Raw genomic sequence first — 23,523 nt, forward strand, 5'->3', positions numbered from 1 at the left:
TGCTGCGGGTTCTTCCTCTTGCCCCCTTGGGGCTGGTATGAACTCTCCCAGGGGCGCGCCGTACACCAACTCGGCCAACGAGGCGTGCAGATCCTCTTTGGATGCTGTACAAATTCCAAGCAGGACCCAGGGAAGCTCGTCCACCCAGTTAGGTCCTCTCAGGCGGGCCATGAGAGCCGACTTCAAGTGACAGTGGAAGCGTTCCACCAGTCCGTTCGACTGTGGGTGGTAGGCAGTTCACCACAGGCTGGAGGTGAACTGGGCGCCTCTGTCTGAGGTTATGTGGGCCGGTACCCCGAAGCGTGCTACCCAGGTTGCGATCAGTGCTCGGGCGCAGGAATCGGCAGATGTCTCGGTGAGCGGGACTGCCTCTGGCCACCCCGTGAACCGGCCTACCATAGTTAGATGGTACCGCGCTCCTCGGGACACTGGTAGGGGGCCCACGATATCCACATGAATGTGGTCGAACCTCTGGTGGGTGGGTTCGAACTGCTGCGACGGGGCTTTAGTGTGCCGCTGCACCTTGGCTGTTTGGCACGTGTGCACGTTCTGGCCCATTCACTGACCTGCTTGCGAAGTCCGTGCCAGAAGAACTTGCTGGAGACCAGCCGGACAGTTGTCCTGATAGATGGGTGCACCAAACCGTGTATGGAGTCAAAAACTTGCCGCCTCCAGGCTGCTGGGACGATGGGGGAAGGTTGGCCGGTAGCCACGTCGCACAGGAGGGTCCTCTCATTTGGGCCTACGAGAAAGTTCTGCAGCTGCAAACCCGAGAATGCAGTCCTGTAGCTGGGCATCTCGTCGTCTGCCTGCTGCGCCTCCGCCAGTGCTACATAGTCCACCCCCAGGGACAGGACCTGGACAGCTGGTCTGGAGAGTGCATCTGCCACAACGTTGTCCTTTCCCGAGACATGCTGGATGCCCGTCGTGTACTCGGAGATGTAGGACAGATGTCGCTGCTGGTGAGCCAACTAGGGATCGGAGACCTTCGTGAACGCGAAGGTCAACGGTTTGTGGTCCGTGAACGCGGTGAACCTTCTAAGAAGTTCCTGAAATGCAGGATTACCATATACAGTGCCAACAGCTCCTGGTCAAAAGCACTGTACTTGAGTTCGGGTGGTCGTAGGTGCTTGCTGAAGAACGCCAAGGGTTGCCAGCCACCCTCGATGAGCTGCTCCAGCATCCCACTGACTGTTGGGTCGGATGAGTCCACTGTGAGTGCGGTCGGAACGTCCGTTGTGGGGTGCACCAGCTTCGCGACATCTGCCAAGGCTTCCTCGACCCAAGTAATGTCCTTGCCTTTACCTGACATCAGGGTGTACAAAGGGTGCATGATATGGGCTGCTGAGGGGAGGAAACTGTGGTAGAAGTTCACCACACCAACGAACTCCTGTAGGCCTTTGACTGTGTTGGGCCGGGCAAAGTGGCAGATCGCGTCTACCTTGGTGGGCAGAGGTGTTGCCCCGTCTTTGGTAATCCTGTGGCCCAGGAAGTTGATGGTATTGAGACCGAACTGGGATTTGGCTGTGTCTCATGGGTCCGTCAGCAGTTGATTTAAATTCTGAGCTGGTTTTGGCTATTACATCGCTGGCTGATAACTGCAGAAGTGTACCTGCAGAGAGCCAAAGTTATCATAGACTGGGAGTGCTCTCCAGAGTCGAGCCCACACCTGATGGGGAAGAGGAATATGAGGCTTGGGCTGAGGAGACATCTGTTACTGGATGAATGGCAGTGCTCAGATAGTACGATTAAGAACAGAGACTGGTGGAGAGCTTAAAGGGTCCGACAGCTGATGTAATGAGGTTTCTAAAGGCAGAAAACCCATTAGTCACGATAGCTAATTACTTGCAAGTTCTGGAAGATGCTTTTGGCACTGCTAGAAGTGCAGCCAATCTGATGATGAAGTTTAGGCACACATTCCAGGAGGTCTGCCTACCTTTTCAGGCTGGAGAAACTGCTGCATTGTTTATGTCACAAAGCGGGCATTCAACCGTCTGAGAGAAATTATTTGAGAATGGAGCAAGTTGTGAAGGCCATGCTGTCACATTACGGGATTGCTCTAAACATTCAAATGTCCTGCAAGATGCACCTTCCTCCATCTTTCACCAAGTTATTTAGGGAAGTTAGAGAGGAGAAAAACACGATTGAAAAGTATGACATTTCCAAAAGCCGAGTAGTGTCTTCAGTGGTAGCCTCGGTTGCTAAGGTGACCCCTGATGCCATGGAGATAAGAGCTTTTTGAGGAATGAGGTGAAAGGCCTTCAAGCTGATCCAATTATGTCTGCTAATATTTCAGCTAAATGCAATACGCTGGATGGGAAACCCAACCCACCTGTAGGACGTACAACACAGCAGATTGTTGCTGAAAATGGTCTCTTGTCTGGACCAGTGACAGGTATTTTCTGTTACAACTGTGAAGATGGACATTTCAAACAAAACTGAGAGAGACAGGAAAATCTTCTAAAAGTAAGTCAGCAGTTAATCAAATAGAGAAGAGGCAAAAATGCAGAGAACCCAGTAAAGGAACAGGCTGGCATTTCAGAGAGGATGCGTTCCGATCAGTGTATCAAGGGAAATACTAAAGTGCAGGTTTAGTGGGACCAAGCTCTGATGTATCCATACGAATTGAAGGTGCTTATGCTAAAGCAGCATTTGACGTATTTACCATTGATACCACTCAGTGCCCTTCAGGTTCATAGGTTTAGTACTGATGAGTACCCGTACGATGGTTTGAAACTAGAGTTTTCAGAAGCAGATGTTGGAGTAACTGAGACAATTGACACACCAGTGTTGGTCTGCCCGGTTCCAGTCGAAAAGGGCAGAGCTTCCATTCTTGTGAAAACAAACATTTCCATTGTGAGAAAGCTCGTGGGACCATGTAAGTAGAGAAATAGAGAGAAATTTTTGAAACCCGTCTAGTCACCGTGTTCAGAGCTGCTTTTGAGAAGGTACAAGTTCCTCCTAAGCAAGAGGATGAGCAGAAACAAGGAAATGTGTGGTACACACAGTCTAAACCTACCATGTTATATCCTGGAGGAGTAGCTAGAGTGACAGGAACTCACAAATTTGCTGAAAAGCCCAACGCCTCAGCCACACAGGTGGATGCTCCTGATGATCATGAAGAAGAGTCACGCTTACCTGCAGGAGTGCCACTGATTAGAACATGTCAGGAAGAGAGGTTACAACCAGGGGTGGGGTGCCAACTTACCCTCTTTTTTCCTGTGATGGTAGTGTCTAGTTTTCCAGAGAAAACTGAGTCTCCTGAATCAAGGACGATACCACTGAGGTCATGCGACTTAGGTGACTCACCGATGCTCGGGGAATGGAAAAGATTAACTGAGATGTCAGAACGCAAAGATACTTTTTCTACTGACAAGTCTGATGTTGGTTGCTTGAAAAGTACTTGCCACACTAATATTAGAGTGACCAAGGACACTCCTTTCCAAGAAAGGCCTTGCCAGTTAGCGCCAGCGAAGGTCGAAAATGTTCAGCAGCACCTGCTTAAACTGAAGCAAGTTATGTTCAGTCATGGAGTAGGGGGACCTGAACCGTCAGAAGGTATGAGTGATAGACAGGAGGCACCCTCTAGTAGACAGGAAGGGTCACAAGGAGTGATTGAAGCTGGAGACAGGAAACCCCTAGCTAAGCTGGCAGAGAATGCACCTGGGAAACAAGTGTTGGGTCCATTCACATTGGGTGATACGCTACTTCAATTTACAAATGAAATGGGGGTCCTGGACCACAAAATTCATTAATAGTGGTTTAATAAGTTCCAAAGACATGAGGATATGAGTACATTTGGTGGGGGTAGAACATAATGCCCTGGTTAAGATTTTTACAGCTATGCTGCGCGGTATTTAATTTTAGCAGTTCTGTAAAAGCAGTGTGTTATACTTTTAGGATGCTTTGGTTTCGACTAAAAGATGAGGGGCTATGGTGTTCAACTTAGGAATGTTGTGTCAGCCAATCAAGATGGTGGAATCGGGAGAAAGTTTGAGAGACTGGGGCGGAGAGAGATTTGTAATGGACAATGTGGCTCCTGGGTTTTTTTTTTATTGGCGGGAGCTGCGCAAAGGACATGGCTAAGAATGCTGTGGAAAGGAGAGCTCCTGTTGCATGAAGTGCTTTGTGAAGATGAATGACTCCAAGGAGGAAGGGTCAATACTTCCAAGAGAGAGCCTGTTGGTTCGAGATGGATTTTGATTGAAATTCAGAATGCGGTGTGTGCTTTCAAGCAGACCATGGGTCCAGCGCACAAATAAATGGACAACTTCAAGACGAGCTCCAACTTTATGCGCACATTTAGACTAATTGTAATGGTCTCTTTTATTTTTTTCCTTTTCCCTACTAACTGTTCCATAAAGCTGAAATTTGTATATAAACTGTCTTTAAAATCTCATGTGGTGTACAATCTGTTATTTTGTGCTGACCAACAATTGTGTATGAGCATTACTTACACAGCATTAGCTCAAATCGAGGTTTCTTAAATCAGAATATCTTGATGTTCCTGTTTGGCCAAACCCCAAATCATATCAACCCAAGGTGTATTTTGTTTATACAAGGTGGCCTTCTGACTGCTGATTCGTGTGATTGTTAGCAGAGCCGACTATCGAGCCAAGTTTGCATACGAGCCCAGTGAGGGGGTTGAAGACATATAAATGCCAATGTTTGCCCTTTTCATTTTTCTGTAGTATGTGTGATATTTTAATGGCCAATGCTTACAAAGCCTCCAAAAGTTGCTTTGTTAAACTTTTCATTGTTTAGAAATTACTGTCCTTTTTCAATAGACCAAATAGGCTGACCTCATTTATCTACGATGCATCCATTTGGCAAACGTCAAATGACAAGGGAAGGACAATTATATAACAGTTTTATGATGCCACCCACACTTACAGTACTGCCTTATCTATGTTGACATCAACATTCCTAGATGGGATAGAAAAATCACCTATCAAGTAACTAGCTTAGAAACGTGGCCAACAGTTTTGAACACAACATACGTCAGTTCAGGAAGTCCACTGTCAAGTACCTATGCAATATTTCAATTGCTTAAAGACACCTGACCTAGTTCTTAACTTCATTCATGATTTGTTTCCAATTCCTTGAGCTTCAACTTTAAGATCTGAAAAATATTAAGAGTTCATAAGCTTTTCGTCTCCCAGCTGCTTCAGTTGACTCCGCAATTAGGTTCGTTGGGAATGGGTCACCTCTGAGAAATTGAAGGTGTTCAGATACTATTCTTAACTGTTGGCCAATAAATTCTAATAGATGTTGAGCAAGCTGCCTGATAAGTATCATTTCCTGTTCTTGCCTTTCTTAAATGGCAGAGGGAGACACACTTTTTCTGATTCCCAAATCAACAGGACTTTAGAAAATGACATAAAGAAAATCTAAAATTTGCACTATTTACTTGTAAACTGTAAGATTAAAGACCATCTGATCCAGAATACTTGATTTGTTTTGTTGGCATTTACTCATTCACGGCTGTCATTTCACATATGGCTTATAGGAAATCCTTGTTAACTATGCCATGCAAGCATTCTTATATTAGCTGCAATTCTATTCTCCTCCAAGGCAAATTATCCTCATTTTCTGTCAAAAAAATGGACTAAGAAAATCTCATCAGTGGAACAAATAAAACGAAACGCTTTAAGAGTGTCAATGGAGAACTTCAAATAAGAATGTTCACAAATTTCAAAACTTCTAAATCAATCACATGGCTTCAAATCAGCAACCTTTGACTGTTTAATGCGATTGGTGAATTGAAATTTGTGTGTATTATTATGCATCAACATCAAGAAATGATTTGTAAATACTTATAAATACCACCTTATTGGTAGACCCAACATCTATTTTCTTAGAATTGCTTTCTGTCCCTGTTAATGCAGTCCAGCAGCGCTTCACATCTTCCAAAGTCATCCCATTGACAAGCACCAGGTTAAATTCGACACAAGCAACAATCTCATTGAACAGTAGAATATGATTTCACTCTGATTTTAACTAATGCAAAATAGCATTTACTAGAGGGTAACTGTAAAAAAATACTAGTTGGGAAAAGGGGAGAAAATAATTGAACAAACAAGAGACCTACATTGAGATAATACATTTCCCTACTTCTAGTTAACTGGGCCATTGGTTAATCAGGGCAACCGCTTATTTGGGACAACTCTTAAGGAACATGAACTAACCGAGAAAATAGCTGGGATACTCTTCATTGATTTGGGACACTATGCCACTTAAACAGAACAGGAGACTGTGCTGAACAACTTTTAACTAGCATCAGTCATGTGCACTTGTATGGCCATTAGACACTACACCGTGCTCGAACAGTTTTTAAATATCAGTTGTGTGTATTTGTGTTCAAAAAACTGATTTTTGTCACTAATATTTGGCAAGAAGTAAGCAGTAAGACAATTCAAAACCGTTTTGCTCACTGCAGTTTCAAGCTTTTAGGCTTGAAGTGAAAAATCAAATGATTTCACCACTTCAAGTTAGGAACTTCACTTGAAGGTATTGACAATCATCTTGAATGTTTCAATGAAAATGAAGGTTGGAGGATGTAATCATCAAAAACATTTTATGAGGACTGTCCATTACCTGCACTAGGTACATGTGCTGATTTTATTCATTTACAGTGAATCAAAAGAATGCAAAAGCATACAGGTACACTGGATGAATACCTTTGTCGGTAACAATTAGGAACTAATATAGTTTTATAGAACAATTATAGTTTTCCTATTTTAATTCTAAATCCCATTCTGACATGTTGGTCCATGGCTTCCTCTTCTGCTATGATAAGGCCACTCTCAGGTTGGAGAAGCAACACCTCACGTTCCATCTGGGTAGCCTCCAGCCTGGCAGCATGAATATCGATTTTCTAACTTCCTGTAATTTCTCCCATCTACTCTTTCTTTCATTCCATTCTGGCTCCCCTCTTACTCCATCTCTTCAGTTCACCTGACCACCAGCTCCCTCTAGTGTCCTTCCTCCTTCCCTTTCTCCCATGGTTCATTCTCCTCTCCTATTAGATTCCTTCTTGTTCAGCCCTTTGCCTATTCCACCTATCACCTCGTTTCTCACTTCTCCCTCCCTCCCCCCCACGCCCATCAACTTGCCAGATGTACTCCTTCTCTTTTTCATTTTGGCTTCCCCCAACTTTATTATTTTAGCTTCTTCCACCTTAGTTTCCAGTTCTGATGAAGGGTCTCAGCCCGAAACATCAACTGCTTACTCCTCTCCACAGATGCTGTTTGACCTGCTGAGTTCCTCTAGCATTTTGAGTTAGTTGCTTTAAATCAAGGGATTGTGGTTTCAAATACCATTATTATGGAGAACAAATGTTTGTGAACCCTGTAGAATTTTCTCTATTTCTGCATAATTATGACTTAAAATGTGATCAGATCTTCATGCAAGTCCTAAAACTAAATAAAGAGAAACAACACAATAAACATGATACTTGTTCATTCATTAAGATAAATGATCCAATATTACATGGAAAAAGCATGTGAATGTCCAGGATAACATCTTATACAAAAGCTATTTGGAGTCAGGTGCTCCAATTAATGAGATGTGTTTGGATGTGAGAATTGGAGAGGTGGCCTGCCCTATAAAAAAATACACAAAGTCAGGTAACTGACAGAGCCTGGTCTTCTCAAAAATGATCTGCTTATGTTCACCATGCCTCAATCAAAACAACTTTCAGAGGACGTTAGAAGAATTGTAGAGATGCACGAACCTGGAAAAGGCTACAAAAGCTTTTCTAAAGACCTGAGTGTCCATCAGTCCACAGTAAAAGAAATTGTTTGCAAATGGAGGAAACTCAGTACTGTTGCTACTCTTCCTAGTTGTGGGCATCCTGCAAACATCACACCAAGAGCACAACATGCAGTGCTGAAGGAGGTGAAAAAGAACTCAAGGGCAACAGCAGAAGACCTGCAGAAATCTATTAAACTTGCTAAGGTCTCTGTTCATGTGTCCACTATAAGAAAAACACTGAGCAAAAATAGTTTTCACGGAAGGACACCTTGGAGGAAACCACTGTTCTCCAAAACAAAACATTGCTACACACCTCAAGTTTGCAAAAGACCACCTGGATGTTCTACAATGCTTCTGGGTCAATGCTCTGAGGACAGATGAGACAAAAGTTGAATTTTTTGGTAGAAATGCACATTGCAATGTTTGGAGGAAAAAGGGCACTGCATACCAACATCAAAACCTCATTCCAACTGTGAAGCACGATGGAAGGAGCATCATGGTTTGGGGCTGCTTTGCTGCCTCAGGGCCTGGACAGCTTGCAATTGTTGAGGGAACAGTGAATTCAAAATTGTATTTTAAGGGGAATGTCAGTGTAGTAGTCCGTTACCTGAAGCTGAATAGAAGTTAGATAATGCAACAAGACAATGATCCGAAAGACAAGAGTAAATCAACACCAGAATGGTTTAAAAAGAAGAAAATTCACATTTTGGAATGGTCAAGTTAAAGTCCTGACCTTAATCCTATAGAAATATTGTGGATGGACCTGAAGCAAGTTCATGCAAGGAAACCCACCAACATCCCAGAGTTGAAGCAGTTTTGTAAGGAGGAACGGCCTAAAATTCCTCCAAGCTGATGTGCAGGACAGATCAACAGTTACCAGAAACATTTGGTACAAGGAGGTCTGTGTTGGTGCGTGACCAAGTAGTTAAGGTGTTGCTCTAATGATCTGAAGGTCACTAGTTTGAGCCTTAGCTAAGGCAGTGTGTTGTGTTCTTGAGCAAGGCACTTAACCACATATTGCTCCGCAACGACACTGGTGCCAAGCTGTATTGGCCCTTGCCCTTCCCTTGCCCAACATCGGTGGAGTGGAGAGGGGAGACTTGCAGCATGGGCAACTGCCAGTCTCCCATACAACCCTGCCCAAGCCTGCGCCCTGGAAACTTTCTAAGGTGCAAATCCATGGTCTCTCGAAACTAATGGATGCCTATTAAACAAGGAGGTCTCACAAGTTACTGAATTTTTCAAATAACTTTATCACATCACAAAAGAATAACATAATTTTTCCAACAAATACATGTAATATTGGATCATTGTTCTCAATAAATAAAAGTATAATGTTTTATTGTTATTTATTTAATTGATTTTAGATTTAGGACCTGTGTGAAGATCTGATCACACCTTAGGTCATATTTATACAGAGATGGAGAAAATTCTACAGGATTTCTAACACCGCTGTATGTACCTCCATTTTCTATATGTCCATCAGTCCATGACTCAGCCTCCTCTGTTCCAAGCTGGAAGGCTCCCTGGTAAGGAACAACTTTGTCAATATGCCCTGAAATCATGTCATTTCTATGTGGTGACCGGTCCAGCCGTGGTCCAATTGATATTTTGTCAAGTTGTACCACAATCTCTCTTGAAGAAAATATCCTGTAGGTCACTTTCACCAGCTTGTCTATCTGTATAGGCAACTTCAGAACTTGTACACCAAGGTCCCCACATTCCTGTCTGTCTTAATGCTCATCTTTCATTCCTCAGAGACTGATTGAGATTGAATTTAATCCATCGATTCTCTGTCTTTGACCACCACATTATAAGCCCACAGATTAACACAATCCAACATTTTGAGATGCCTGGAAAATTTATGTACCTCATAAATGCCAACAAATACTTCCAGCCCCAATGATCTCTATCATACAACACTGGTCAGAGGCTTCCAAAATAAAATAATAAAACAAAAATAATCAACCCTTCATCATCCACTGCCCCACTATCCTTTAAATCTGTTTTGCCAACTTCCTCTGGATTCCTCTATTTTTATAATCACAAAATTGGAGTCTAGAAGCAGGGCCTTCAGTTCAGCACAGCTTACTCCTTATTTTAAACCAATGGTCTTTGGCATTCTGGGGAAAAGTTTACCATTTACCTTACCCTTGCCTCTCAACTCGGAACACTTCTTTAAAGTACCTTCTTCAACGATACTGACAGCATCCTCTTATGCAGTCAAGGGGTATGAAGCTCTTTAATAAGTCAACTGGGTCTCATGCATCTAAGTTAATACTCTTTTGAGTGACTGTCAGTTCTATATATTTACAATATACTTGGATACATCCTAGTATACACTGTTATATTTACCACCACCCACTGATTCCCCTTTCAGTGTATTGCGTGGTTCTTGTTAACACTTTCAGTTTCATTTTAATCTCTGTATATTTGCTGTTCTAGATTTGGAAGTCCATTTTCTTCACTGGAAAATCTCTAATCTACAACCTAACTGCCTCGACTATGAAAACTTCTCATTGCTGAAATACCACTTTTATGCCCTTTTCTATTACCTATTACTAAACACAAACTAATAAGGACTACCCAAATATTCTATAACAGAGATATGTACTACATTAACCCTGAGCATCAAATCCAGTGTCTTTTTTACAGAGTGAAGAGGTTTTACATAGCATAAAAATTCTCAATATTCAGATTTTATACATACTTTAGAAAACAATGCAATAAGAAAGAATGGGATCCAAAAGGCTCCACATAAACATATTGGCTCCCACCACGTCCTGACTGCTGCACTGACCTTATTAGCACGGATCTGCCTGTAAATGTCTGTTTGTTGGCGGATGCGATACTCTAAATCTGACACATGAGCTTGCAACCAGTTCCAGCGGCTCACAATAGCAGCTCGTTCCATTGCCCACCGCCATCCTGGGCACTGCCGCCTGCAAGTGAAAAACAAATGGTCATGTCCAACACAATATTAGAAACTAGGTAACAAGAACAGCAAGTTTTGTACAGAACTTGTAATAGAATAAAATACCTCAAGGTGAGTAACTAGGATGTTATTTTAAAACTTATATTAAGCCACCTAACGAGATAGTAGATCAGGTGCCCAAGGGTTGGTAAAAGAGATGTGCTTCAAGGAGTGTCTCAAATAAATTAAAGTATAGGGATTTCTGCAAAGAGTTTCAACATTTAGAGCCGTAACAATAACAAACAAAGCCACTAATCATGAAGTTAAATTGAAGGGGACTTAACTAATAGCTTCCAGTACAAGATTAACAGATAAATGTTATTTCGAGGTGTGAATTAGATTGCAAAGAATGAACATAACAGAGGGTTTTGAATAAACAAATTTAAATTGATGTGTCACTTAACCAGGGGTTGAATGAGATCGAGCAGAGGAGCTATTAGATAGCATCCAATATAAAACATAACACATCGACAGTATTCTGATAACTTCAAATTTGAGGGCATAACAACAGAGGCTAACCTCAACTGCTGAAGAATCATCAACTCTGTGGCTTACAGAGATATGGCAGTTATTACAGGCTTAAGCAGCTGTAACAAGGAATTTAGAGGCAGGGCACAGTTAACTTAAGCCATTGAGCGTGATTGTTGCCGAGGCTAAAGTGCAAGACTTGAGGTCTAAACAGAGACTTTGACAAGGGAGATTTCAACAAGAAGGTGACAAGCTCTTATTATCCCAGTGGTAATGCAAGGGGCAGAAATTACTGTCAATGGAGTAGTATGCCCCTCACGTTAATTGCAAGCAGAGACAAGTCAAGTGTCCCAGGTGACTACACTTGCATCAAGTGTGCCCAGCTTCAACCCCTTTCTAATTATTAGGGTTGGTTGGAACATCAGCATGCAGGACCTCTCCGTTTGTAATCTCAGGATTATTCTCTATGCCACATGCTAACGAGTGTAGGAAGCGGAAGATAGGACAGTTGACTTAATGGCTAAGAACCTTGTGAACAGGCTTCGGGTATTTTGGTTGTCTTCTGGAACAGGGATGATCTCCACAAACAAAATGGTTTATGTTAATGACTTGGATAACGGAATTGATGGCTCTGTTGCAAAGTTTCTGAATGATATGAAGACAGGTGTAGGGGCAGGTAGTTTTGAGGAAGTAACATAGAAACCCTACAGCACAATACAGGCCCTTCGGCCCACAAAACTGTGACAAACATGTCCTTGTCTTAAAAATTATCTCGAGTTACCCATAGCCCTCTATTTTTCTAAGCTCCATGTACCTATCCAGGAGTCTCTTAAAAGACGCTATTGTATCTGCCTCCAACACCTTCGCCAGCAGCCCATTCCACGCACTCAACACTCTCTGTGTAAAAAAACTTACCCCTGACATCTCCTCTGTACCTACTTCCAACCACCTTAAAACTGTGCCATCTCGTGTTAGCCATTTCAGCCCTGGGAAAAGCCTCCAACTATCCACACGATCAATGCCTCTCATCATCTTATACACCTCTATCAGGTCACCACTCATCCTCCGTCACTCCAAGCAGAAAAGGCCAAGTTCACTCAACCTATTCTCATAAGGCATGCTCCCCAATCCAAGCAACATCCTTGTAAATCTCCTCTGCACCCTTTCTATGGTTTCCACAACTTTCCTATAGCAAGGTGACCAGAACTGAGCACGGTACTCCAAGTGGGGTCTGACCAGAGTCCTATATAGCTGCAACATTACCTCTCGGCTCTTAAACTCAATCCCACGATTGATGACAGCCAATGCACTGTACGCTTTAACCACAGAGTCAACCTGCGCAGCAGCTTTAACTGTCCTATGGACTCAGACTCCAAGATCCCTCTGATCCTCCACACTGCCAGGAGTCTTACCATTAATGCTATATTCTACCATCATATTTGACCTACCAAAATGAACCACCTCACACTTATCTGGGTTGCCCCCCTCAGCCCAGTTTTGCATCCTATCAATGTCCCACTGTAACCTTTGACAGCCCTCCACACCATCCACAACACCCCCAACCTTTGTGTCATCAGCAAATTCACTAACCCATCCCTCCACTTCCTCATCCAGGTCATTTATAAAAATAACCAAGAGTAGGGGTCCCAGACAGATCCCTGAGGCACTCCACTGGTGACCGATCTCCATGCAGAATATGACCCGTCTACAACCACTCTTTGCCTTCTGTGGACAAACCAGTTCTGGATCCACTAAGTAATATTCCATTGGATCCACTAAGCAATGTTCCATTGGATCCCATGCCTCCTTACTTTCTCAATAAGCCATGCATGGGGTACCTTATCAAATGGCTTGCTGAAATTCATATACACTCCATCTACTGCTCTTCCTTCATCAATGTGCTTAGTCACATCCTCAAATATTCAATCAGGCTCGTAAGGCACGACCTGCCTTTGATAAAGCCATGCTGACTATTCCTAATCATATTATGCCTCTCCAAATGTTCATAAATGCTTCCTCTCAGGATCTTCTCCATCAAGGCACCAACCACTGAAGTCAGACTCACTGGTTTATAATTTCCTGGGCTATCTCTACTCCCTTTCTTGAATAAGGGAACAACATCCACAACCCTCCAATCCTCTGGAACCTCTCCCATTCCCATTGATGATGCAAAGATCATCACCAGAGGCTCAGCAATCTCCTCCCTCGCATCCCACAGTAGCCTGGAGTACAGCTCGTCTGGTCCCAGTGACTTATCCAACTTAATACTTTCCAGAAGTTCCAGCACATCCTCTTTCTTACTATCTACATGCTCAGGCTTTTCAGTCTGCTCTAAATCATCCCTACAATCACCAAGATCCTTTTCCGTAGTGAATACTGAAGCAGAGTATTCATTAAGTACCTCTGCTATCTCCTCTGGTTCCATACACACTTTCCCACTGTCACACTTGATAGGTCCTATTCTTTCACGTCTTACCTTCTTGCTCTTCACATATTTGTAGAATGCCTTGGGGCTTTCCTTAATCCTGTCCGCCAAGGCCTTCTCATGGCCCCTTCTGACTCTCCTAATTTCTTTCTTAAGCTCCTTCCTGCTAGCCTTATAACCTTCTAGAACTCTATCATTACCTAGTATTTTGAACGTTTCATAAGCTCTTCATTTCTCCTTGACTAGATTTACAACAGCCTTTGTACACCACGGTTACTGTACCCCTACCATCCTTTCCCTGTTTCATTGGAACTCACCTATGCAGAACTCCATGCAAATATCCCCTGAACATTTGCCACATTTCCCTGAGAACATCTGTAGAGAGGCTACAGAAGAACTTGGACAGATTAGGAGAATGGGCAAAGAAGTGGCAGAAGGAATACAATGTCAGTAAGTATATGGTCATATACTTTGGTAAAAGAGATAAAAGGGTAGACAATTTACTAAATGGTGGGAAAATTCTGAGGCGCAAAGGGACCTTGGAGTCCTTGTGCAGGATTCCCAAAAGGTCAATTTGCAGCTTGAGTCAGTGGTGAGGAAGGCAAATGCGAGGTTAGCATTCATTTCAAGAGGATTAGAATATAAAAGCAAGGACGTAATGTTGAGGCTTTATAAAACACTGGTGAGGCCTCACTTGGATGATTGTGAGCAGGTTTAGACTCCTTATCTAAGAAAGGATGTGCTGACATTTGAGAGGGTTTAAAAGAGATTCAGAAAAATGATTCCAGAATTGAATAACTTGTCATATTGAGTGCTTTGATGGCTTTGGGCCTATATTCACTGGAATTCAGAAGAATGGGGGGGGGCGGGACCTAAATGAAACCCATCGAATGTTGAAAGGCCTCGAGAAGAGTGGACATGGAGAGTCTAAGACCAGAGGACACAGCCTCAGAATAGAGGGGCATCCTTTCAGAATGGAGAAAAGGAGAAAATTCTTTAGCCAGAGAGTGGTGAATCTGCAGAATTTGTTACCATGGGCAGCTGTGGAGGCCAAGACTTTATATATATTTAAGGCAGGAGTTGATAGATTCTTGATTGGTCAGAGCATAAAGGGATATGGGGAGAAGGCAAGAGATTGAGGCTGAGAGGGAAAATGGTTCAGCCATGATGAAATGGTGAAGCAGAATCAATGGGCCAATTGGCTTAATTCTGCTCCTATATCTTATGGTCTAAAATAGGTTTCACCTGAAGTGAAGGGGCGCCAATACCTTCGCAGGGAGATTTACTATTACTACTTAGGATGGATTAAACAAGTGTGGCAGGAGTCTGGGATCCAAAATGATAGTGCAGCAAATGGGAAATCAGAATTATATATAGAAACATGACAGAGAAGGGTACAAAAGTGAATGGGTTGTTGCACTGCTGATCAGAGAGAGCATTAAAGCAGTACCCAGGAGGATACCCTGGAGGGATCAACCAAAAAGATTATATGTGGATAGAATTTAGAAGTAAGAAACAGACAATTCCTTTGCTATGGGTTATAACTACAGGCATCCCAATAGTCAGCAGGAATTCAAAGAACAAAATTACAGGCAACTTGCAATAGGAGGAAAACAAAACTGCTGTAATTGTGTGGCATTTTAAGTTCCCTGATAACTACGCAAGGGGCTGAACCTGAACTTATCCTAGGAAATAAGGATGGGTAAATGGTGGAAGTATCTATGGATGAACCCTTTGGAGTAAGTGACCACAATTCAGTCATTTTCAAGGTAATCACGGAATAAGATAAGGATGATTGCATAGTTTAAAGTGGCGTAGGACTAATTTCAGCTATATAAACCAAGATCGGGCAAGAAGTACAATAGGAGTATCTGCTAGAGAGAAAGACAACTGATTATTGGAAGGCATTTAAAGGCGAGATTGTAAGAGTTCAAGAGTTGCCATGTCCCTGTAAGGTTAAGAAACAGAAATGGTAAGGTGAGAGAACATTGACTTATAAAGGTAATTGAAGGACATCAAAAATAATTAAACATATGTCAGGTGTTGATATTTGATTTAAATAGTGCCCTTTGATGTTCATAAAATCTGTTGTATTGAATAGGGGACAAAAAGGAATAATCTGTCTGTAGAGTCAGGGTATGTGAAGAATGCCAAAATAATGGAAGAATGCACTGATATTCTGGAAAATATTTGTAAAGAGGAAATGTCAGTTGTTGGCAGCCATGAAGGTGGATAAATCCCCAATACCCTGATGGGACCTTTCTCAGAATGCTATGGAAAGCAGGGGCAAAAAGAGCTGGGACTCTAATGGAGATTTTTGCAACTTTGTTAGCTAAGCGTGAAGTACCAGATGACTGAAGGATTGCTAATGTTGCTCCCTTCTTCTAAAAGGTCAGTGGGCCTTTTATCAACAACAGGGAAATTACTGGGGAAAATCTCATGGGACGGGATTTACATTAACTTGGGATAGGCAAGGCCTGATCCAGAAAATTCGGGTGGTTTTGTGCAGGGGAAATTCTATTATATAACTTTTAAGGTAGTACTAATGAATAATTCATTGATGAAAATAGTGTGATAAGTGTAGCTGACTCGGGTTTTGGAAAGTTCAGCACATTAGGCTGGCCCAGAAGGTTAGAGCACATGGGTTCTAAGGTATTTACAAAATGAATCCAAATTTATCTTGACAGAGTGAGTGACAATGGGCATTTTTCTGCCAGGAAGTCTGTGTTAAGTCATTGAGAGACAACTTTTTCCACCCAGAGTTTGGTCAGTGTATGGAATGGGCTGGTAGAAGAAATAGTTAAGGCAAACATATTAACAGTATTTAACAAGCACTTGGTTAAAAAACCGTTTAGAGGGATATGGACCAAAGACCGGCAAATAGGACTAGTTTATATGGGAACCTTGGTCATCATGGACCAGTTGAGCCAAAGGGTTTGTTTCTATGCTGCTTGACTAGAACTAATTAGCATAAAATTTACAAAGAGCTAGAGGGACAGAGAACTGGTAGGTAGAATCTTGAATCAAATACCAACAGGACAGTGCAAATGGCAGGGTCCTCAGGAGTGATGATGTAAAGGTGCTTTGACATGCAAATTCCTAACTCCTTGGGAAAAAAAGTTCATAATTCAGAAAAATACATCAATGGATATGCTTGCCCTTCATAGGCCAAAGAATTGAATGAGGTTAGTACATGGTGTACCATGTACAGTTCAAGTCATCACACTACAGGATAGCATTAGCACAGTGAAGTGATGAGCTCTTGCAAATACATGGACTGTTTTCTTTCCCCCTCATATGTTTGTGGGTAGGTAAACTGACCACTCTAAATTGCTCCATGAATAAAAATGAGTGATAGACAGAATGTGGGGAAAACCGGTTATAGGTAAAATTATTGAGGCATTTATTAGTTAGCATGGACCAAGTGGGTGAACTGGCTGCCTCCTAGGATACAGAGAAATTTAAAGATTAGCTTTATTTGTTACATGTACATCAAAACACTCAATTCAAGATTGTTTAATGTCATTTCCTGTGTACAAATGTAAAGGAGAACGAAATAATCGTTACTCTGGCTCTGATACAGCACCAAAAAAGCAATAAAAAATACAATATAAATAGATAACTTGCATACATAGATTATGTGTCACATAAAGAAATCCTGGACATACTAGGGTCCATACACACGGGTCACTGACAGGAAATGATTAAGTGGTGGCAGGGGATGTGGTGGGGTGGGTTAGTGGGTGGTGGTGTTGATCAGCCTTACTGGTTGGGGAAAATAACTTTTTTTAGTCTGGTGGTCCTCACGTGAATACTATGTAGCTTATGCCCTGATGAGAATGAGACAAACAGTTTACGAACAGGGTGTGTGGGATCCTTCATGTCATCGCTGGCCCTTTTCCAGCACCTTGCTATATGCACGTACTTGATGGCAGGTAGGCTGGTGTTGGTTATGTGTTGAGCAGTTTGGAATACCAACTGCAGAGCCTTCTTGTCTGCGACAGTACAGTTTCTTACCATACAGAAATGCAGCTTGTCAGGTTGCACTCTACTGTGCACCTGTAGAAAGACGTGAATATAGATGTGCATAGTCCAACTCTCTTCAACCTCCTCAGAAAGTAGAGGCATTGGTGAGCTTTCCTGATTGCGTCAGATGTGTTCTGGGACCATGAGAGTTGTGTGAAATGTGCACTCCCAGGAGTTTGAAACTGTTTGCAGTTTCCACTGCTGTGCCGCCAATGTAAAAGATGGGTGTGAGTGCCCTGAAGTTGATAACCACCTCCTTTAACTTGCTGACATTGAGGAAGAGGTTATTTGCCTGGCACTAGGCCTTGAGCTCTTCCACCTCCTATCTATAGGTAATCTCGTTGCTGGTGATGAGACCCACCACTGTTGTATCATCAGCAAACTTGACAATGTGATAACTTGGATGGTTATTCATGCAGTCGTCTGAGCAGAGTGTACAGCAATGGACTCGGCACACAGACCCAAGGGGCATCAATATTGAGGATTATGGGGGAGGGAAGGAGCAGTTGTGCATCCTATTTGAGGTCTGATGGTTATTAAGTCCAACACCTAGTTGCACAGTGCTGTACTTAGACCGAGGTCTGTAGGACAATAGTATAAAATGCCGAACTGAAATCCAGACACCACATTCTGACACAAGTGTCCTTGTTTTCTAGGTGCATCAGGGCCACGGGCATGATAGATGTTATGGCATCTGTTGTAGAGCAAATCTGCCAATAAACTTACTAGTGAGTGTGCAGTGTAACAGGAATGGCGTTTTTGATGTGTGCCATACCAGCCATTCAAAGCACTTCATGATGACAAGCATCAGTGCCACTGGGCAGTAGTTGTTTAGTCCTGAAGATGCAGAGCTCTTTGGTACAGGGATGACAATGGCTGATTTGAAGCAAGGGCAGACAGCAGCCTGGACTAGTGAAGACATCAGTAAGGTGATGTGCACGCTTCCAAGCACTGAGCCTGGGATGTTCTCTGGTCCTGTCGCCTTATGGGTCCTTTGCACATTTGCTGGTCACATGAAAGGGGGGTAGCTTTCATGGCTAGTTTTGAGTTGCATCCCACACAACAGAGTGAAATGCATCATTTGCACCAAATCAGCAAAGACTGTGCTGGGGGCAACCTGAAAATGTTACTATGCTTCTGGCACTAACATAGCATTCCCACAAATCACTAAGCCTAACCATATATCTTTGGAATGTGGGAGGAAACCTAAGCGACACAGGGAGAACATATAAACTCCTTACAGACAATAGCAGGAATCCAACGCCAATCAGTGATCGCTGATACTGTAATGCAATTACACTACTGCTATGCTAATATGCAGTGAACCAAATTGGTAAGGGTGCTGAGGAAGAGGATTTCTTGGAATGAATGCAGGATGGTTTTCTGAACCAACATGTCAAGGAACCAACCAGAGAGCAGGCCATTCCAGATTGGGTATTGAGCAATGAGGAAGGGTTAGTTAGCAATCATTCCGTGCAAGGCCCCTTGGGCAAGAGTGACCATAATATGGTGGAATTCTTCATTAAAATGGAGAGTGACATAGTTAATTCAGAAACAAAGGTTCCAAACTTAAAGAAGGGTAACTTTGAAGGTATGAGATGTGAATTAGCTAAGATGGACTGGCAAATGATACTTAAAGGGTTGACGGTGGATATGCAATGGCAAGCATTTAAAGATCACATGGATGAACTACAATTGTTCACCCCAGTTTGGCAAAAGAATAAACCAGGGAAGGTAGTGCACCCGTGGCTGACAAGGGAAATTAGGGATAGTATCAAGTCCAAAGAAGAAACATATAAATTAGCAAAAAAAAAAGTGGCACACATGAGGACTGGGAGAAATTCAGAGACCAGCAGAGGACAAGGGGCTTAATTAGGAAAGGAAAAAAAATTGAGAGAGAAAGCTGGCAGGGAACATACAAACTGACTGTAAAAGCTTTTATAGATATGTGAAAAGAAAAAGATTGGTCAAGACAAATGTAGGTCCTTTACAGTCAGAAACAGGTGAATTGATCATAGGGAACAAAGACATGGCAGACCAATTGAATAACTACTTTGGTTCTGTCTTCACTAAGGAGGACATAAATAATCTTCTGGAAATAGTAAGGGACCGAGGGTCTAGTGAGATGGAGGAACTGAGGGAAATACATGTTAGTAGGGAAGTGGTGTTGGGTAAATTGAAGGGATTAAAGGCAGATAAATCCCCAGGGCCAGATGGTCTGCATCCCAGAGTGCTTAAGGAAGTAGCCCAAGAAATAGTGGATGCATTAGTAATAATTTTTCAAAACTCCTTAGATTCTGGATTAGTTCCTGAGGATTGGAGGGTGGCTAATGTAACCCCACTTTTTAAAAAAGAGAGAGAAACCGGGGAATTATAGACAAGTTAGTCTGACATCGGTGGTGGGGAAAATGCTAGAGTCAGTTATCAAAGATGTGATAACAGCACATTTGGAAAGAGGTGAAATCATTGGACAAAGTCAGCATGGATTTGTGAAAGGAAAATAATGTCTGACGAATCTTATAGAATTTTTTGAAGATGTAACTAGTAGAGTGGATGGGGACAACCAGTGGATGTAGTATATTTGGATTTTCAAAAGGCTTTTGACAAGGTCCCACACAGGAGATTAGTGTGCAAACTTAAAGCACACGGTATTCGGGGTATGGTATTGATGTGGATAAAGAATTGGTTGGCAGACAGGAAGCAAAGAGTGGGAATAAACTGGACCTTTTCTGAATGGCAGGCAGTGACTAGTGGGGTACCACAAGGCTCAGTGCTGGGACCCCAGTTGTTTACAACATATATTAATGATTTAGATGAGGGAATTAAATGCAGCATCTCCAAGTTTGCGGATGACACGAAGCTGGGCGGCGGTGTTAGCTGTAAGGAGGATGCTAAGAGGATGCAGGGTGACTTGGATAGGTTAGTTGAGTGGGCAAATTCATGGCAGATGCAATTTAATGTGGATAAATGTGAGGTTATCCACTTTGGTTGCAAGAACAGGAAAACAGATTATTATCTGAACGGTGGCTGATTAGGAAAAGGGGAGATGCAACGAAACCTGGGTGTCATTGTACACCAGTCACTGAAGGTGGGCATGCAGGTACAGCGGGCGGTGAAAAAGGCAAATGGTATGTTGGCATTCATAGCAAAAGGATTGAAGTACAGGAGCAGGGAGGTTCTACTGCAGTTGTACAAGGCCTTGGTGAGACCACACCTAGAATACTGTGTGCAGTTCTGGTTCCCTAATCTGAGGAAAGACATTCTTGCCATAGAGGGAGTACAGAGAAGGTTCATCAGATTGATTCCTGGGATGGCAGGGCTTTCATATGAAGAAAGACTGGATCGACTAGGCTTATACTCACTGGAATTTAGAAAATTGAGGGGGATCTTATTGAAACGTATAAAATTCTAAAGGGATTGGACAAGCTAGATGCAGGAAGATTGTTTCCGATGTTGGGGAAGTCCAGAACGAGGGGTCACAGTTTAAGGATAAAGGAGAAGCTTTTAGGACCAAGATGAAGGAAAAGTTTTTCACACAGAGAGTGGCGAATCTGTGGAATTCTCTGCCACAGGAAACAGTTGAGGCCGGTTCATTGGCTATATTTAAGAGGAAGTTAGATATGGCCCTTGTGGCTAAAGGGATCAGGGGGTATGGAGAGAAAGCAGGTACAGGGTTCTGAGTTGGATGATCAGCCATGATCATACTGAATGGCTGTGCAGGCTCGAAGGGCCAAATAGCCTACTCCTGCACCTATTTTCTATGTTTCTATGCCGCTGCCTCCCATTTGAACCCTCCCTCAACACCAACCACCACATCACACCACTCCCATTCTCACCAAAATACCACAGGTAATTTAGATTAGTCAATTAATAACAATCCACAGGTCTTTTGGCAGGAAATTTATGATCAGAGGGAAGCATACCATAGCCACATTGACAATTACAAGTCATCAGGATTGAACCCAGATTACTGAAGCTTTACCAGCTACACCACTGCTGCCCATGTAAACATCATAATTAGATTTGAAGACCCTGACAATGTTAAAAATTAAGACACTACTTTGTTAAATTCTGCAAACTTAAGGTTGCTACAGGAGGGAAATAGACTAAACTCAATATACTAGTTAGGCCACACTTGGGAGTATCGTGTGCCGTCCTAGTCACCACACTGCAGAAATGATGCAAGGAGAGTCACAGGAGATTCAACCAAGCTATTGCTTGGATTTGGGGGGAGGGGGTGCAGATAGAGTGGGCTTGCTTTCTCTTAGAGCAAAGGAGACTCTGGAATTTCTCACTTGTGATATGACTACTAGATGAGGCAGTGGAACAACATATATGTATTACAATGTTTAAGAGGCACCGAGACAAACCCTTAAATGGATAAGGCATTGAATGATACAATCCTAATGTGGGCAAATGAAACTGGTGCAGACAAGTAGAAAGTCGACATGGTCGTATTGTGCAGAATATCTTTTTCTGTATCGTATAACTAGTTAAGCAGGCAAAGAACTACAAGCAACAAAACATTCAGGGAAAACACAAACTATGTACTTTTGTCAATTAGAATAATGTTGAACAAGAAAAAAAAGCATCTAAAGGGGAAAGAGGGGTCTGGACATCTAAGTACATGATTTACAAAAGGCATGGAAGCAGGAGCTTTGGAAACCCAACAAAGCTACTGCTTATTGTTCGGAGAACAGAATCTATAAGAGTGGTAGTTCTGCCTCAGAGCACTGATTAAACATCTGTGTACTATTGGTCTCCACATTTGAATGTTGAAAGCTATTCAGACAAGGTTCATTGGACTGACAGTTGACATGAGTGGGTTGTCTTACAAAGGATAAGCTTGCATCCATTGGTGTTTAGAACACTGAGAAGGTACTTCATTGAAATAATATCCTGAAGAGTAACAGAAATTTTCCTTTTGTGAGAGAACCTAGAAAAAAGTTAACTGTTTAAATATCAATTTAAATCAGAGACAAAATGAAATTTTCAGTGTTGTGAATCTTTGGAATTATCTTTCTCAATGCAGGGAGAAACAGAGTACTGACAGTAGTGCAACTAATCACACTTCTAGAGACAAAAAGTTCTATCTTATTTCTAGTGTGAAGATACACATTCACCATAATTGTTGTGATTCCAACAGGTCTCCTCCCACATCCCAAAGTCATGCAGGTGAGTAGATTAAATGGCCAATGTAAATTGCTCCAAGAGTGATTGAATTGGAGATTTTTGGTGCCATAGTAAAGAATAAAATGGTATTATTGTAAATGGACACTTGATGGTTGGTGCAGACTGAGGACTTAAGTGCCGATTTCCTTGTTTCCTTTCTGTGCAACTCTAATATACCAGGGAGTTTGATTTTGTTTTATATGGCAGGAGTAGATAGAAACTTGGAAGCAAGGATAATACCACAAGTAGAGGAATGCTGAGTTGAGATATCCAGCAGCTCACCCATGATAACAGCAAGACAGGGTTCAACTTGTAAATAGCTGATGCACCTCACCTGTTGGCCTTGGGAAGATTTCTAACATGGAAAATTTAAGCAGTTAATCTCCTTTATAGTAGCTATCAATTTAATGAATTATTACAAAATTATTCACTGGCTTTGAGAAAGCCACATATTCAGTTTGGCTTATATGCAATCAATGCCAATCCCATCACTGTAGTTGATCCTTGACAGCTTCCTCAATACAGAAACAAATTGGGATGCATAAATGCAGGTATTATATAAACTATGAAAGTAAACTCAGACAAAATATAAAAACAGTAAAAGTTTTAATTATTTTATAAACAAGAGAAAATCTGCAGATGCTGGAAATCCAAGCCACACACAAAAAATGGAGGAACTCAACGTTTCGTCAACTGTACTTTT

At 42.3% G+C, this 23,523-nt stretch overlaps 1 protein-coding gene across 5 annotated transcripts in view; it reads right to left on the reverse strand.

Moving 5' to 3' along the window:
- The window catches only part of LOC132384586 (KAT8 regulatory NSL complex subunit 1-like), a 171,933-nt gene that overhangs the window by 81,975 nt on the left and 66,435 nt on the right, over nucleotides 1–23,523 (reverse strand). For all 5 annotated transcript variants that reach the window (XM_059955800.1, XM_059955801.1, XM_059955802.1 and 2 more), the window contains one exon: nucleotides 10,556–10,697. In XM_059955800.1, coding sequence (XP_059811783.1) covers nucleotides 10,556–10,697 — 142 coding nt within the window. The remainder of the gene's footprint in view (nucleotides 1–10,555; nucleotides 10,698–23,523) is intronic.

Source organism: Hypanus sabinus, chromosome X1 (genome assembly GCF_030144855.1).
Source record: "Hypanus sabinus isolate sHypSab1 chromosome X1, sHypSab1.hap1, whole genome shotgun sequence".
NCBI lineage: Eukaryota > Metazoa > Chordata > Chondrichthyes > Myliobatiformes > Dasyatidae > Hypanus > Hypanus sabinus.